Source organism: Eptatretus burgeri, chromosome 2, assembly GCF_056783735.1.
Source record: "Eptatretus burgeri isolate ZD-2024b chromosome 2, Ebu_testis_v1, whole genome shotgun sequence".
NCBI lineage: Eukaryota > Metazoa > Chordata > Myxini > Myxiniformes > Myxinidae > Eptatretus > Eptatretus burgeri.
In genome coordinates, this window is record NC_140962.1 from 152,464,833 (window position 1) to 152,483,852 (window position 19,020).

General features: G+C 42.3%; 1 protein-coding gene across 4 annotated transcripts in view; it reads left to right on the forward strand.

The window, feature by feature from the left end:
• LOC147033580 (E3 ubiquitin/ISG15 ligase TRIM25-like) overlaps nt 1-7,705 on the forward strand; it is an 81,433-nt gene extending 73,728 nt beyond the window's left edge. For 3 of the 4 annotated variants that reach the window (XM_085856693.1, XM_085856675.1, XM_085856683.1), the window contains exon 8: nt 6,616-7,705. In XM_085856693.1, coding sequence (XP_085712819.1) covers nt 6,616-7,169 — 554 coding nt within the window. In that variant the 3' untranslated portion in view covers nt 7,170-7,705. The remainder of the gene's footprint in view (nt 1-6,615) is intronic. The other variant, XM_085856702.1, reaches the window with a different exon arrangement.
• The last annotated feature ends 11,315 nt before the right edge of the window (nt 7,706-19,020 follow it).

Genomic DNA, 19,020 nt, shown 5'->3' on the forward strand with positions numbered 1-19,020 from the left:
CGACAGCCCCCGGACGGCCGAGCGGTTCCTTATTAATAGGAGGTGGACACGTTGTTCCTCGGAGATTTTAACACATGCTCAAAGAGCATGGGGTGCAATGGAGGATGGGCGGAGTGTCAGTTAATAGCGGAGTTAATATCAGCCATAAACAACAAGGGTGCAATGGAGGATAATTTTTGACCAAGTTATAATTAATTATAGTGGCATTATTAATTATAGTGGCAAGTTATAATTATTAATAATTATAATGTGTTATATATATGAAAAATCGGACAATCAACAGCTGCAAAATGTCGAAAACCTGGTTTCGTTCAACAACTTTCAAAATTTGACCTTTGCATAACCTTTAAAGGTCACAAAACAATGTTGTGGACATTAAAATAAGGATACAGGATACGTGCTATAGCTTATTGGAGTTAGTTCGTCGAAGAAGTTCGAAAACCTGGTTCGATTCCCACAACTTTGAAAATTTGACCTTTGTGGCCTTCAAAGGTCAAGGATTATGACCTTTGGTGCAGAACTTCCTCTGGAACATTCCTGGAACAATATAACGTCATATAGGCTATATGGAATTTCACATTTCTCGGATTATCCGTACTTTGATGAAATCAGCGTAAAAACAAACTTGAAGGGGGAGCCACGGGCAAGGTGTTCGAGATAGAGCAAAATGGTTTTGAAGACTTTAGGTGGGGAATGACCTCAAGATTATGCATAAAAAATATTGTCATCCCAGCTCTCAGAGTTTGGGCGGTTGTATTATTTTTACAGCACGTGCGCCGTATACAATTGCACCGAGTTTGAAATGTCCCCGGTGTCGTCTACCACGTCTCCGGTGGGTCCGGTGTCCCCCCCCCCCCCCCACGTGCCTCAAGACAGCCAATGACGGCCGTCCGGTAGATGCAGTGCGTAACTTCGACGGAAATACCCGAGTATTTCAATGGAAATTTGTGAAACTAATGTGTTATATATGTGAAAACCATTTAATTTATTGCTTGAGGGGAAAAAACGAAGAAACGCTCCCCTCATGTACGAACGAACGAACGAACGAAAGACGTCATTTCCGTCCACCATGGCATTTCGCGCCGAACGCAGAAAGCTAAGTTCTTCTTATGCCATCATTCTCTTTAATATCAGCCATAAACAAGTGTTTCGTCATGCATTAGTAGTTGAAATTTACTTACAACAAGAACGAAAAAATAATCTCAGATTCAACAAGAACGAAAAAAAATACCGAAAACATCATGTGCAGGACAAGACCAATCGAGCTGAAGGAAACGATACTGTAACTGCACTGCTCCTGATTGGTCAAAGGACTCCACGTGTGTTGTGTGGGCGGTGTTATGCACGAGGATTACAGGCTAAGTTCTTCTTATGCCATCATTCTCTTTAATATTAGCCATAGACAAGTGTTTCGTCATGCATTAGTAGTTGAAATTTACTTACAATCATTCTTTTGCGGCCTCCTGCCACGCTGTATCGAACGATTTCATTCCTTCTGTTATATATATATATATATATATATATATATATATATATATATATATATATATATATATATATATATATATATATATATATATATATATATATATATATATATGTGTGCTTATCACAATAATAACAAGATTTTTACATTTCAAATATTAAGTACACTTTTAAATTGTTTTTCAACTGAAAAAGCATAAATTGCATATTTTAACATCAGTGTACTCATTTGATTCACCACACGCGCTGTATTGAAGGATTTCACTTGTTATGTCAAAATTCGCAATTTTGTAAGTTTTTGACCTTGTGACCTTGACCTTGGGACGAAAATGAAAAATCGGACAACGACAAGTTTTAGATAATTCATTTTGCTATTCAAATACCGAAGAACCCATTGCATTCAGTCAATTCCCAAGGAGAAGATAGATTTGTAATCTGACTACCCCCTAAAAATGGCTATTTTGGGGTGTGGCTCTGCCCACAATGGGAGTAACATGCCCTCATCCAGGAAAACACAACCGAGACATTGATATCGAACACATAACCAAGTTTCATCAAGATCGGATCAAAGTCCACCTAGTTATGCTCTGGACAGACAGACACACAGACATAACGAATATAGTGGTGACTGGCTGGTGCTCGTGAACCGATTATGTAAATTAAAAATAGATACATTGAGTACATTTTTATTTCAGGTTTAATATATTTATTTTAACACCAAGTTTTAAGTATCATCAATTTATTTGTTTTATCACCCTCAAACCCATTATGCTAAAAATGCATCCACAGGTGTGTATTGGCTCCCACACATTCAGTACTTGTGTGGACTGGATTCTGGGGAGGATGTTGGAGAGATCAAGCTGTGGTGCATAGTTTGGAAATGTCAAGATCTCCGACCTTGATTTTGAAGATGATGCAGTCATCTTTGCAGAGACTCTGGATATCCTTTTGGGGGCCCTCAAGTTGCTGAATGAGGGGTCGGAGCCACTGGGATTACGGGTTTCCTGGGTCAAAACCAGGCATGCAGGACTTTCAATGACATCTTGGATGCTGCTATCATGTGTGTCCCTGATTATGATGAGAATATTGAGGTCACGGAGAGATTCATTCACCTCGGCAGTGAGTGATATTCATGTCTCTGCTGGCTGTGAGCCAGAGGCCAATAGACGTCTGGGTCGGGCCTGGGGAGTCGTGGACCTGTCGGTACCTGTGCAGGAGGACGAAAGTCCGAGTCTTCAGGTCCTTGGTGTTTCCAATCTTGCTTTATGGATATGAGACTTGGACTTTCACCAGGGATCTTATTTGGAGACTTAATTCCTTTGGTACCAGGTCCCTTTTGAAAATCCTTGGCTATCGCTGGCCGAACTTTGTGTCCAACAAGCGGTTGCTGAGAGAGACTCAAATGAGATTTGTTTCCCGCATAGTCTGTGAGCGTCAGCTGCGGCTGTATGGACATGTGGCTTGTTTTCCTGACGCTGATCCCGCTCACCAGATTCACTTGGAGAGGGAGCCTCATGAGTGGAGGAAGCCAATGGCCCACCACCTGCCTTGTAGTTGCAGCAGGTTGATCAGCATCTCAAGGAGATGGGATGGGCCAGGCATCTTTCTGGGGGATAGCCAGACGAAGGCCCCTGGAGTACTGGTGGAAATTGGACGCAGCGACGCGCTGCTCCGGCGCATGCTCCCATACTTGACCTGATTGGAATCAGGTGAAGAGGGGAAGTCGAAGCATTGAAAGAGACCGTGTGTTTTATTCTATTTTAAGGCCCGGTCACACCTTGACGTTTTAGCCAGCGATGGCAACGTATTAAAATGTATGTAAAACGCTGGCTGACGTTGAACTTTTGATGTTTTTTTTTTAAGATTCGGACGTATTCATAACGAGTTGGTCGTATGCATAACATATTAGTAATGGACACAGAACGTTTCGTTGTGTTATAGATAACTTATACCAACGAATGCTGAACCTGTTGTTGGCCTACACAACCGATGCCCAACGATAGTCTAACTTAGGCATAGCGCGTTGCACGCATCGCCGACGATGTCGTGACGTAGCCTATTAAAAGGCTGACGCACAACGATTCGAATCATAACTGCCGTAGAAATGGAAGTGACAACATCGCGGTCACACCTTGGCGATCTTGCCAGCGTATGCCGACCGAAGAAAAATGTGTCTAAAACGTTGGGGGCACGTCAAATACGGTATGAGTAAGTTTGGTATATGTGAGTACAACGCTAAAGTACGCTATCATACGTCGTAGTAAGTAGAGTACGTCAAGAAATTTTAAACATGTTCAAAATTTTACGACGTACTCGGCGTATGACACAAGTTACCCATGCGATGGGGATAAGTTTTACACACGATATGTGGACGCTTACACACGTCCACAAAGGCTACTTATAAGCTACTCATAAGTCGAAACACATCGCGGTAATGTCTTTTTTACGCGAAACTTATTTCTAACTTATGTTTGACGTGCTTTGAACCAATTCTTTACGTAGTCCCAACACACATTGACGTATGTAGACGTATTCCAATGACGTCTTCCGGTCGACAAAAAAAAAAAATTAACGTGTTTCTAGCTTACAACTGCCATATAAAGACGTGTTCCCAGCGGTTTTGGGAATTGGTATATAAAAATGCTGCTCATAAAAGGGGAACCCAACAGTGTTTTCAAGTCCTTTTTGAGTCTATGTCCATGTCAGCAGTAACAGTATCAGTATTAGTATCAGTATCAGTATCATTATTAGTATTAGTATTAGTAGTAGTTTGTTCATGTTGGCAGTCATAGGTGAGTGTGAGGGGGAGGGTGTGGGTTATGATGGATCGTCCTTGCGTCCGCGTGTCCACGGGTAGGTTCATAGGCTGCCACTCAACGATTTAAATGGCTGCATCTCCACTATTGAAAGTAGACGCTTGCGCTCAACAATTGGATTTTTTTTACACTCAACGACTTTTAAACGGTACCACTCAACCATTTTCATTGTTTACAATGAACGATTTAAATTGCTGTCACTCGCCTTTGTTTTTTGACGCTGGGGTTTGGAAATTTGAAGCGTTTCTTCTGAACGTGTTAAAACGCTCAAAGTCGACTATTTTAAATAGAAGCTGCCGATGGACAATTGGAATCATAGCCAAGCTAGACATCGAAGTGTGAACATCCTCGTCATGCGGAAGAAAAGTTTGAAGAATGCTGCAAATAAGTGTCGTGGCCGTGGACGCTGACGCAAGGACGATCCATTATACCGACGTCTTTCAGCCTATGAGTAACTTAAAAGTAACGTCTGTCGATGTGTGGCAATGATCGCGTAACGTGCCAACAACACGTTAATCATAGGTTAGAAATAAGTTTCGGGTATGCTAAACATTACCTCGGCGTGTCTCAACTTATGATTAACTTATAAGTAGCATGTGTTAACGTCTGTCAACGATCGCAGACCGTGCATACAACTTGTGGCCAGCGTAGCGGAACGTGTGAGTCATACGCCGGCATACGTCGTGAAATTTCAAGCATGAAAAAATTTGAGGACAACCGAAAAGTACAACGTTTAAAGCCAACGTACAACGACGTATGGCAGTGTTTTTCAGCGTGCTCTCAATGTTATCAAAACTTACCCATAACGTATTCAACGTGTACCAGCGTTTTAGGAAAAAAATTCAATAATCGGCATACGTTGGCTAAAACGTCAAGGTGTGACGGGGCCTTTATTTTGAAGATTGGGGAAGGGGGGGGGGGAAGACTAAAGGAAAAGTTTGAAGAAAAGGTCGTGTAGGTGTGTGGTGAAAACCCTCACGATCAGAGTGGGATTGGCAGGGAAGAGGGAAGAGAAGGAAGAAGAAGAGTTGGTACAGGAAGTCATGTGGTTACGTGGGGTAAAAGGTGAGAAGGGAGAGGTTTAAAAATTTATTTTATTTTATTTTATTTTATATTTTAAGACATGAAACAGAGGATAGAGTTGGGAAGGGATAGAAGGAGGATGGAGAGAAAAGTGGTGAAAATAAAAACTGATGGTAATAAGGAGAAAATACAAATAAACACGATTGTGCACATCGACGGGAAGATGGGATACCTGATACCTCCGTTGCCGGGAAGATGGGAAGACCTCAGGGATACCTGATATGACAAGACCGACGAAAACTCATCAAATAGCACAAATTTTGAAACAAAACCGAACTAGGAACACGCAGTAAACACGGAGGCAACAAAATAAACAGTCAAAACGCTACAAACGACTGGAAACTTATCTTTGAGAAAATCGGCAGAGACTGGGGAGAACAAACTGCCACCTCAAAAACCAGAACCGAAAAAGATTAATTTGGTATGTCTAAGTGAAAATGGATTTTGAGAAATAGGTATGTCTGAGAAATAGGAAAGTGAGACTGAGAGGTCGGGCCAAAAACTCCTTATACATTGGGACTCTACCTCGCTCTGTGCCCCCCCCCCCAACTCCCCGGGCACACGCTGTCTGCCAATGGCTTGTTTTTGCTGAAACTCCCAAGATCCAGTCTCACTCCTCACCTCCACTCATTTGTTCCTCTCTGTTTTTCACACCTGTGTAACGAACTTTTTCAGTCTCTTCAATCTCATTCTTCCTTCCAGGACTTCAAGACAGCTGTTCACCACCATCTCAGATCATCCACTATCCAAACCATGATCTTTTGTTCTCCCATGAATCCTCCCCAAGCCCGTCTCTTTCCAAGTTTCTCTTTTTGTCCTCCCTGAGAGTTTGTGGCTGTATCCATATTGTTCACCCCCTGTGTCCTCCCCTTGTCCTCATTTTTCCCCACATCCCTCATTTGTCCATGTCTCCCTTCTATTTTGTCACTCAACCCTGCTGTTGGTGTGTTTCCTCTCCCCCTTCTCTTTTTACTGTTCCCTCTTCATGGTAAAATGCCGACAAAATGTCGGTTCGGTGTTGCTTTCATCCCCCTTTCCAATGTTATCTAATTTCTATTAAGGTTATCGATTTTTATCTTAAAACTATTGAAGCAGAAAATAAAATAAGATGAATTCGTTTGAGAATTTAAGTGAATTGTTAAAAAAATAAAGGTTATAAAGAGATAATTGTGTTTGCATTTCTGTCCGTTTGTCTTACAAAGGATGTGGACCCGTTTCTCTGCATCTGTAGATTTTCGAACCCCGAGTCTGGACCGAAACTCTGGACATCCACGGATTGTGATCTCCGAGGACCTCAAGACAGCGACCTTAAGCCAGACCACAAATCTGTGTCCAGAATACCCTGATAGGTTTGATTCTCACCCTCAAGTTCTCTCCTCTGAGAGTTTCTCCTCAGATCATCACTTCTGGGAGGTAAATGTGGGTTCGTGTCGTCAGTGCAGAATCGGAGTTGCTTTAAACTCCATGGGGCGGAAAGGGAAAGAGTCGAGGTTGGGAGAGAATCCTGAGTCATGGTGTGTGGAGAAAAATAAAAACGGATACTTAGCATGGCACAACAATAAACGTACCTCACTGCAGGGGAATCCCAATCGGTTGGGGTTCTTCTTGAATTGCGAGGAGGGAGAGTTGAGGTGTTTTGGGGATTTGCGGGTCCTGCATGTGTTCAAGGGGAACTTCAAGGAAGCCGTTAAACCTGCTTTGGGGATTGATGATTTCAAAGCGGTTAATTATGGTTATGGTTATGTTTCTGCTGTTGTTGATTCTGTGTGGTTTTGCTTGTTCTGACATTGATTGTGATTTATCGATTTGATGATTACCCTCACCAGAGGAGAGGGTATTGCATTTGGGTTTGTTTGACTGTTTGTCCACATAGAATGTGAGTACAGTATGTGTATTAATTACATTAGACCTCTAAGACCTTTGATACCCTGTTAAACCCTATAGACCCCCGAAGATCCTTTTGAACCCTGAGACCTCTCAGACCCTGTTGGCATTTTCAAGAAATCAATTTTTTTTTTTTTTGTGGGGGCCTTAAACATTTTCCTTCGTCCACAAAGGAAAGATCTTTGTGGATGAAGGGAAAGATCCCTTCACCCACAAAGGGTTGGGATCATTTAGTATTACCTTTCACATAGCTACAAAGGCCGGCACTATCGAGCGATTTTATGATTTTTAAAATCCAACTTTTGTTTTTCAAAGTTTTCATTTTTTTCATCATAAAATATGATAATTCTGAAGGAATTAACCTGTTCGTAGGGATGCATTCTGTGCTTGTCTGGTCATTGTTGATTTGTCAAAATAAAGTTTATAAAATTTGAAAAGTTGTTTAATCCCTGAATGTCCTTCAAATACTACAAGTGTATTTTCTTTTATGAAACAATTCAAGTTGTTTAAAATATTGGTTCACGAGCGCCAGCCAGAGTGACCACTATATTCGTTATGTCTGGGTGTGTCTGTCTGTCTGTTGGGTGGTCGCTAGACTATCCTTATTCTCAGGTTTTCCATCTGTCTGTCTATGTCTGTCTATTTGTTTGTATGTAATGGACAGCTCTGGAGGCCAGAGGAGTCAACTGATTTTGATGAAACTTGACTGGTAGGTTCATACCAGGATCTAGTTGTATGCTTTTGAGCACCGTTGCTATGGACGCCACCGTTGCCTTGCAACAGGCCTTTGAAGTTTTTGAAAAAATCCGAATTTTATTTTTTTCAAAAATTGGCTTCCGCGCTTTTATGCGCACTATAATCAACATCTTTGTCAAAAAATTTCAGCCCGATCCGTCAAAAACTGCATGACTTGTATGCAATTATATTGCGACCACCCATGTCGCCTTCCGGCTTGTCTGTCTGCGTGTCTGTGTGTCCAGAGCATAACTCAGTGGACTTTGATCCGATCTTGATGAAACTTGGTTATGTGTTCGATATCACTGTCTAGTTGTGTTTTCCAGGATGAGGGCATGCTACGCCCATTGTGGGTGGAGCCACGCCCAAAAAATAGCCATTTTTCGGGGGTAGTCTGATTAAAAATCTATCTTCTCCTTGGGAATTGACTGAATGGAATGGGTTCTTCGGTATTTGAACAGCAAAATGAATTAGCTAAAACTTGTCGTTGTCCAATTTTTCATTTTCGTCCCACGGTCAAGGTCACAAGGTCAAAAACTTAGAAAATTGCGAATTTTGACATAAAAATCATACGACCACCCAAACTTTGAGAGCTCGGATGACAATATTTTTAATTATAAATTGGTCAAAAATTATCACATTGTCTCATCCTTGACTTCTGAAACGATCTACATCATTAAATACCACTCGTGAACCATCGTCGTCTTCAGACTTGTTTTTTTTTTTGTTTTTTTTTACTTTATGGGCACAAAGTCCAGGCTCGTGGAAGAGCAAGAACACGGAATGGATCAGGATGCAACAGAACAAAAGGAAAAACAGGGGGGGTTGGGGTGAATACCAACAGGAGGGTTGAGAGACAAAAAGAGAGACTTTGACAAATAATTATGGGATAAGGGGTAGGGGGTGACACATGGGTGGACAAGATGAATAGAGAAGCAAACTCTCAGGAAGGAAAAATTGGAAATTTGGAGAGAGGTGAGCTTGGGGTGGGGGATAATGGGGGGAGAAAAGATAATGGTTATGGATGTGGGATTGTGGTCATTCGAGATGGTGGTGAGTAGCTGTCTTGAAGACCTGGAGGGAAGGATGAGATTGAAGTGAATGTGGAAACTTGGTTCCACAAACAGGAAAAAAGAGGAACAAGTAAAGGTACATTCAAAGTACACCGCCCCCAAACTAAATCAGTCAATAACAAATCCTCCAGCGCCAGGGGACCATTTGTGCACGGCAATGCTGCTGTGCAGCACAGGAAGTCCTAATTTTGAGGGAGCAGTGCACATTAATTAAATAACAATTGTGTAATTAAAATAAATAAATAATAATCGTAAAATAATTAATTTCATCAATTGGCTCATTGCATCTAGCATACCTAAACCACCACCGTTTCATCCAAATCTGTAACTTTTTGAAAATGAAGTAGTTAATCGAAAAATTAAATAAATTCGATTTATTGATTATTCAATAAATCAAAAATTCCCTTAATAGCCAAATCACTCGTTCACTGTCGTGTCCAAATATCAGTTGCCTTGCTCAAAAGGTGCCTGACATATTGCCCAGATGAGAAAGAAAAGAAGTAATTAATAAATCAATAATAATTCATTAATCCATTAATTGATTAATCAAGAAATAAAAATGTTGTTTTGCCAAAGCACTTGTTCACTATTGTGCCCAAATTTCAGCTTCCTAGTTCAAAGGATGGCTGATATATCGCCCGGACAAACAAATAAACAAACGGAGTGAAAATCGAGTGCGTCCTTTCGGTGCGCATCATTGTGGGTGCCTTTGGTGCCCGGCGATGACATCGTGCAGCGCCTGGAGATGGAACAGGAAGGGACGGTGCACAACAAATGAGTGGAAATGAGCAGTGATTCGGGATTTTGGGAGTTTCACCAAAAAGGGGTTGCTGGTGGACTGTGTGTTCTCTACAGAAACATGTGGGTTTGGTGGGGGGAGCAAAGCAAAGAAAGAACAGAGGGTGCAAGACCAAAAAGGATGTGGTGGAAGACAGAAAGACAATCAACCTGTCTGCGATGGGAAAGTGACAACAGGCCCATGTACTCAGCTTCAACGGGTGGTGGTGAAAGCCTTGGGTCAATTGTTGTTATTCCATGGTTTCAAGCTGTGGGGCAGCACTGCCATCCCATCTCCCTTCCCTTTGTGCGATAATAGAAAGGGAGTGCAGTACCCCATGAAGCTGTTGATGAAGGTCTTGAAGGTGGAGAAGAGTTCAGGTGTGCCAAGAATGGACTTTGCATGACGTTGGATGCCAATTTGGAAATGTGATTTTTCCAAGAAAGATTATAGCTGAAAGTGAGACCCAAGAGTTTGAATGACTGAACTTCTTCAAGAAGATTGTTATGAAAGTAGATGGGAGGGCTTGCTGGTCCTTTTTGGAGAGAGAGTGAGATTTGTCAGGATTCAAAGACACATTCCAAGTGTTTAACCAGCTTGTGATTTTTCTTTCAAGGTCTGAAGGGAGGGAAGAGGCTGCCTGTCTGAAGGATGATGAATGTCACTGCAGAGGGTAAGGTCATCAACAAACAAATAAAGGGGATTTTCCAGATTGTCAGATAGATTATTTATGAACATCAACAATAGGGTCCAGAACACTGCTTTTGGGCACTCCAGCCTTGGCAGGGAGAGGAGATTAAAGGAATCCGTTTTGGGGGGGGGGGGGGGTAGCATGGGTCGGCAGAATCCACATATAAGGTGAAGATATGGCTTTTCAGAGATGAAATGGCTTTTCAGAGATGACGAGGTTCTAACTTCTAGCAAGCTTTGAGTTTCTTGCGGCCTCTCGTCTCGGGCTCAGACACCATATACACTTGTCCATCCGCTTTTCTCTCTGCCTTTCAATTCACCTTTCTTTCTTTTTCTTATTCTTTTCTTTCACCATCATTCATTCTTTTTTTTTTTCACCTTTCCTCTTGTTCTCACACTTTTATTTCTTTCACACGTTCACTACATCTCGTCCTTTCACAACTTTGCATCGAGCCCTGCTCGTCATGCTGTACTGCCTGGTAACATCACCGGCCCGCTTTCACTTGGGCAGATTGGCAAGGACTGCAAGCAGCCATCTCTCTTCAGGGCTGGTCTCCCATATCTACTGCCCCGAATGTTAACTTGGCCTGGGAATTTTTCGACAGAAACCTACTCTCTCTCATGCAGAAATTAATCCCATCTCTTCTTCAAGTATGCTCCCCTTCTTCCCATCCATAGTACACTGAATCCTGTGATGAGGCAGTTGCTTTAAAACAAGGTGCCTTCGCCTCATGGAAGACAAATCCAACTGAAGGCAACCTCGCATCATTCCGCAAAGCACACAAGTGTGTGTCTACTCTCAGGAGAGCCAGAAAACTACATCTGTCCTATCTCAAGAATCAAGTCCTTCTCTGGTCTATGCTTTCCTTCCATCCCTTCCTGTACTTCAAATGCACCACAGCTGACTTCGCTCATCCTGAATTCTGTCTTTTGCACCTGAGAAGGTGGAGATTAAACTGCCAACTATACTTGGCATAGTTTGTGTGCTTGGGTGAATTTAAAGGACTTGGCAAATTTTATGCCTTCATCTTAGCTGTACGAACAAAGAACTGCACTTTCTCACACATTTCTTGAGTAGAGACTGTGACCTCGCACTCCCACATCCTGCCTCAGGGCATACCTGGCCAGATATGGAGCCGTTTTCATCCCTCGCCGCGTGGCGGATGGGGGATATTGTTGTCACCCAGGTCGTCCGGCTGTCCGTCCGTCCGTCCGGGCGTCAACATTTATATCTGTGAGTGCGATAACTCATAAACTGTTCGCCATATCGATTTGAAATTTGGGTCACACATGTACCACCTGAAACGGAAGAACCCCATTGATTTTGGGCGTGGCCGAATCCAAGATGGCCGAATGGGGCGGCCATCTTGAAAAAGATGTTTTTTGTAATAAATGGAAAACCGCTTATCTGATTTCAATTATTTTTGGTTACTACGTTCCTCACCCCTGGGGAACTTTTTCGAGATGATGACCAAATGGTGTCTTGTTTCCAATTCACCTCCCTCATTATCTGGAGTATGTATGACCTTTTTCATTCAATGGCGGGGGATTCCCCATCTCTGATGGTATACTTCCTTTCTGTTTTCATCAATTCTTGCTCTACAAGGCTTTCTTGTCGTTTGACATTGATTAACTTGTTTATCTGTTTCTGATGATTTGATTATAGACCACGCCCTATTTAGCAATAATATAAAACTCAATAACCTTTTATTTATAGTTAGAGAGTGCTTGGATATTTTATAACCAGTACTCGCTCCGCATATGTGCATTACATTAAAGGTCCCATGACACCAAAAAGGACTGAAATTGCATATATATATATATATATATATATATATATATATATATATATATATATATATATATATATATATATATATATATATATATATGTATATATGTCCTATAGGAGTTTTTCATCGTGATTTCAGATCTGACAATGTTTTTTCACAATACAATACTCGTTCTGTAAAATTAAAAGAACAAACCTCTTCGGGAACGCCCCTAAAAAATCTGCCGAAATCTACTGAAAGGGGCGTAACCCACATGACGTCATCTCCAGAACAACAAATGCTGCACATAAATTACTCGGGTTGGTGGTCTACGTGATTCTATTGGCCTTCTGTGCGTTTTCACATTCTATTGATCGACTCAATTGCTTCGTTCATTTCTGCTTTAAAAAAATCAAACATTTGGTTTTGAATAATGGATGACATGGACTTTGATTTGTCTGGTAGTGACAGTGAGTGTGAGACAAATGAAGGATTTTGGTCTGAATCACATGGAGAATTGTCAGATAACGTAGTCGCGGGAGGTGAAGTTCAGGCAGCTGGAAATGAAATACGGCCTTACCAGTTCGAGCCCGAAGCAGGACAAGCAGAGGAAACTGCAGATGAAATTCCCGGAGTTCATGATGATCGGGAGGACATCGAAGGAAGACTTGACAATAACAACTGGTTTGACTAAATCCTATTCGTAATTCAATAATGTAAATTCGACTTGCATACTGCTCGATATCAGAAATATTTTAGTGACGTGACGTGACCAGCGCAGCGGACATTTTGCACTGCGGCGAATGAATCGCAAGCAAGGCCAGCGCATGTCATCGGCCGTGTCTCTCCGCGCATAAAACGAAGCAATCACGCTGTCCGGATACGACGGAAACTTGTGTGTAGAACACACCTTGTGACACAATTGTCTGGAGTAGTCCGATAAATCTGACGTTCGGTTGCATTTTTATTTATTTTATTCCTACTGTCGTCATGTAGCGCCAGTAGAAAACAATGAAGATTGGAGAATAATAAAAGAAATCTACAGCACGTCAGATTTATCGGACTAGTCGGATGGACGACTGATTTATCGGACTAGTCGAGACTCCAGAGTTGACAAGTAACTTGTATTAGCATGCACACAATGTACAAGTCAATGCGTAAAAGTCCCGAGGCTATGAGGCCGTGTAATAGGACAGGTAAATTTGTCTTTCATAGTTGTGCCAACATATTTTTCCCTGTTCATTTATTTCAGCATTTTGGCTAAATGTTGATGAATAGCAAGCCAATGGAAGCAGTACCTTCACTTTAGAATAAACCCATGCATGTCGAGTGCACCCATACCTGGCTTGCATGTATGTGGAATCGTACCTATCCCAGCAGGCTGGTTTCAACGAACAATGCAATAAGCTGCAAAATGTGGGTGCAGGTTTTTCACATTGTTTGATTTTAAATTTACCTCCTTGCGCCTTGAAATGATGCAATATTAATCTTTAGTATTTTACTTGTATGTCCCTGTAAGTTTCTTTTTTAATGGAAAGGTTCAACAGTCATATTTACTATTTTGTGGACATGGTGTAGCCCTTTATTTTGCATACATGTATTGGATTTGTACACAACTTCGACGAGGTAGTAAAGGGATAAATAATTGCCTCGTGATTGTTGTGCATACACGGCTCAGAAGCAGAATTTCTTTTCCGCTAAACAATCACAGGAATTAAGACGATCAGTGAGATCGCAAACACATGTGCACAATGCATTTGTACGTACTTTATACGGCGCGCGACATCTCGTCAATCCACTCTGTGCGAGTCGCGTTCTGCATATGACGTGAAGGCTGCGGTTCGCTGAAGTCAACTTTTTTAAGGGGCGGGGCATAGCAAGTTGTGAAAAGCACCAGAAATGTTCGAAATATTGGTCTAATTATCCCATTTTTTATTTTTAAAAAAGAAACATGGGTGATTTCTTCACTGGGAAGGCCAAGTTAATATATAAATAACCAGAAAGTTTTGAGTGTCATGGGACCTTGAAATGATCAGATTTGACTATGCAAAGTCTCTGCTGATTTATAGATATCCAAAATGTATATGACACAAGCAACGGCCCAGAGATACCATTCAACTTTACCTTGTGAATGAGACCCTTTTGCCAAACTTTATCTAAAGCTTCAGAGATGTCAAGGGCTGCAAGTCTGGTCTCGCCATGCTGGTTTAGGACCTGGTTCAAGTGTTCAGTTATTAGGGAAAGAGCATCACCAGTGGACCAGAAATGACTGAATCCATACTGAGCATCAGTTAAGACTTTGGTCTTCCAGGGAAGTCATAAGCTGCTGTTTGATAAAGCATTCAAGTACATTGCTCATAATGGGAAGAAGGTTGATCAGCCGAGAGATGAATGGATCAGATTTCTCCACAAAGCCTTAAAATGCAGGTAGAACCAAAGCCAAATTCCAGAAAGGTGGGAAAACTGACTTTGATAGGCATAGGTTGTACAGTTTTAAGAGAATAGGGGATAATCCTGGGAAGCACATCTTCAGGATAATTGCAGGGATATGATCAGGCCAAATAGCTTTTGAAATGTCCAGCCCTCGGATGACTTCCCAACTTTCTGAGTCGTGATGAGGACCATGGATATAATACTTGGTGGACAGGTTGCGTCTGTAATGAAGATGAATTGATTAGATTTTGGTGAAAATCCGGATCTAGAATCTTTCAGCGATTCTTCACCATTGAGGGATATGGCTGAAAAACGTATATAGAATGATATCTCAAAACGTGGATGGATTAGGACAAAACTTAGTGGACAGGTTGGGTGTGTGACAAGGAAGAACGAATTCAATTTTGGTGAAGATCCAGATCCAGATCCAGATCCAATAATTTTTTGTGATTCACAACCTTATTAATTGAGAGATGAGGCCAAAATCGATATATAGCATGAGATTTCAAAAAGTTGTGGACGAGTTATGACAAAGCTTGGTGGATGAGTTGGTTCGGTGACGAGAATAAGCTAATTCGATTTTGGTTCATGTCTGGATCCAGATCCAGCCTGTCAGTGGGATATTAAACGTTCTTATAGAGTTGTCAACTTCCCGTTTTCCTTTTGATTTCAAAAAGTTGTGGATGGATTATGACAAAACTTTGTATTCGCTCGACTGAATGCCTTCTGTACCTTGTATTCTCCTTCCGAGTCACTTCTCGTGTATATTCAGTTACCAAGTTTTTTTGTAGAGCGCTCGCCAAGTGGCTTAAGCACTCAAGCAAGCACTCTATTTGAAACGGTTGGCGTGACAAGCGCTATCTCACTGCTTGGTGACTGAACACACTCCAGATGTCGATCTGAATCACGTTTCATCTTTATCTCTCCCTCTGCTGTAAAGAATGTTTATATCACAACAAACTCCAAAAAGGTAATAAATTTAATTGATGTCATGTGTTATTTTACTTTTCTTCAAAAAAAAAGACATGAAACTTCCAAATTTTGATCTGGTACTGATGGGGAATATATGTTTTAAATTTCAACCTGATCGGATGCATGGTCTGACAGCCAGAATTATTCAAGTTTTTTTGAATCTGTGTTCTTTTTGATTATTTTTTGACTAAGGCTCATTTGACTCTGCATGGATGAGTTTGAGGGAAGAGGAGTATCAGGTCTTCTACCCATCAACAGCTGTGCAGGGGACAAGTGTAGTCCTTATAGGGGAGTGATGCGGTAATCTAACAAAACCAGATGTTTGTCCTCTGCTTTCTTCCACAATTTTTTTTACAGTTTACAGTGCTTTTTCACAGCTTCACCGTGAGCACGAGCAAATTGAGGGCTGGAAGTAGTTTGGTTAATGCCGTTATCAAAACAGAACGATTTGAACTCTTTGAACACTAACAAGGATGCATTGTCACTCCAAAGACCCTCAGGTGTACCATGTGTCCTAAAGATGGATTTTGGACTTTAGAGCATCAATCGTTGTGCGGCTTCTCATATCCTTGATGAAGAACCCCCCCCCCCCAGCTCTGATTTACATTTTGACTGTAGACACAGTATCTCAATCGATGCGGGGTTGTCATGGGTAACCTGCAAACACGAGATAAGTCGCTCTGCACTGTCGGTTGGACGAGTCCACGAACACGCTCGATGAAGGTTGGGGGGGGGGGAGGTGTTGACAATGGCATGCGCACGTCCTGGTACAGGACGTGCGCGTGCTATTATGAACACCCACACCCCTCATCAATCGCATTAGTGGACTCGTCCACCCGATGGTGATAAGAGTTTGTACGAACTTGGTCAATGCTGTCTCCGTAGGGATCAATCGTATCACTCACTAGCTGTGCTTTAAGACAAAACGAGTGTGTCATGGAAGGTCCGAAAAACAGAGGAAGATTACAGACTTCTTTTCGACAGACCATACTAGAATCGTTGCATCACACTTCCGCTCCAGCGCAAGATTTTTTTTTTTTCCCCTTGACGTGACGTCACAAACAAACACTAAAGTGAGTAGTAAGCCGACACATCACTCTCCATTTTACACCACGGTTTAGAGAACCATGTTTCGGGTGAAGGTAAAATATCTCGATTTTAATATATACTAGTGCATGCCCATACGTGCGTGGCTGTACGTGCGTGGTCGTACGTGCAAAAAAAAAAAAAGAATTGTGACGTCATAGCACCGTGCCCTGTCATTGGTTTGGTAAATAAATGGCCATAACTTGGGAATCACTTGTCCGATTAATATCAAACCTTGAAAAAGCAAATCCACAGGTGCCCAACAATATACCTGGCAAATTTCAATTAGATCGGACCAGTGGTTGTCGAGAAACAACGGTCACAGACAGACAGGCTGACACACAGAGATTACTCTAGTTTTTCTTATTATTCTTCCCCTCAGGGGAGGGGGCATAGACGGTTAAAAAAAACACACATCAACCACCCAACACACCTTAATGAGACCCCCACCAACAGCACTCCTGACACACAATCACCGATCAATGCTCAAACTACCGAAAAGTCTTATCAACATCCCCATACCCCTCGATCTCCATAACTTCCAGGTCCCTATCTAATTCTAATTTAAACTTATCTACTTTTTCTGCTGCCACAACCTTTCCAGGAGGCCTTCCATGCATTAACTACTCTCTGAGTGAAAGTCCTCTGCCTCACTACCGTCTTAACTCTCCTCTTCTTTACTCTCAAGCTATGGCCCCTGGTCCTACCACTGTCAACTATGTTGAAAATAATTCATCTGCACTTATTTTATCTCTACTTTTCATTATCATAAACATCTCTATCTTAAACAAGTCATATAAATAATCTTTTTTAAAAAAACTTTTGCCTATTTTTAATGTAAAATAGTTCCTGCAGCTTGATCTGGATCACGTGTGTGATCTCGCGAGACCCGGGATGCTGCTTCATCCTGCAATAAACCCAAGTTATCTCACATGGTGTCACAAGTTAACGGGACCTGCTGCTTTCCAACAAACGATCCTCCGCAAGTACGGTATGGCGTTTCAAACGTTGAATACCTGACTATCGATTGGGATGCAGCGGATTGATTTGGAGAACTCACTCGGTTTCTAGACCACCTTCAGTTCGTGTTCGCGGACCCGCCATCGGAACTAAACCCAAAGCAATAAGCCGGATGGCTGGGCACGTGGATTGGTGCTCATGGCCGTGAGGTTTATAAAACGTTCACATGGGAGGAGACCGAGAAAGATGGTCCCTACAAGGTACTCAAAGATTTTGAGACGTGCGACCGAGAAAGAACAAGCGGATCGCCCGGCACCGGCTCCAGCAGCGGAAACAAAAGAGTGAGGAGACCCTTGATCACTTTGTGAAGGACCTGAGGATTATTCTCATGGACTGCGAGAATGCCGACCCTGAGGACATTCTAACAGATGTGATCACTGATGGCGTTTTTGAATCCAGGGTGCAGGAAAGGTTACTGGATCAAGGTGAAGGACTGTCACTAGCAAAGGTTCTGGAGATTGGACAACAGTTTGAGTTGTCTCGCAAGCAAATCCTCTTCGTGCGGAATGAAGATAACGACAAACTCGGAGTGTCAGCAATCACAGCTCAGAGCAAATCGCATCCCAAGCCTTGTGCCTCTCGTCATCGCAGCTGCAAGCATTTAAAGCATGTGGTAGATGTGGCAAGGATGAGCGGCATTTGTGGAACCAAGGGAAATGTCCTGCAGTCGGCTCCGCCTGTTCCGAATGCAAACGCCCGAACCATTGGATGTTGGTCTGCCGTAGGCGACGGCGACTGGGCAAACACTCCTCGTCGATGACGGAGAAAACGTGGAACAACTACCTGAAGGCAATTCGGAGGTTGTTCGAAAATACAAGGTTGACAACATGGGCACTCGAGCAGATGACAAATGGTCGTAGACTGTCAGAGTCGGTGGCATTGTGAACATGACCTTCCGTAATGATACAGGGGCAAGGTGCAATATACTGTTGCGGTTCCCGGAACCGCATGCATACAACGGATAGTTGTCCCGAGTCAGTTATGCCATTAATATACGTGCAGATGGACCCCTTCCTTTTGTGTGGTGAGAGGACAAGGGAGTGCGTTGCGATGGGCTATTTAGTGAGGATTATGAAATCATTTTTACCTTTTACTTTATTCCCACCTTTTATTTTCTGAGGTAAATCTGCCTCGCTTGCCCCTCGTCTCGTTTTCCAGAGTATGACAACCCACGGTACCTTGGTCCCCAACGA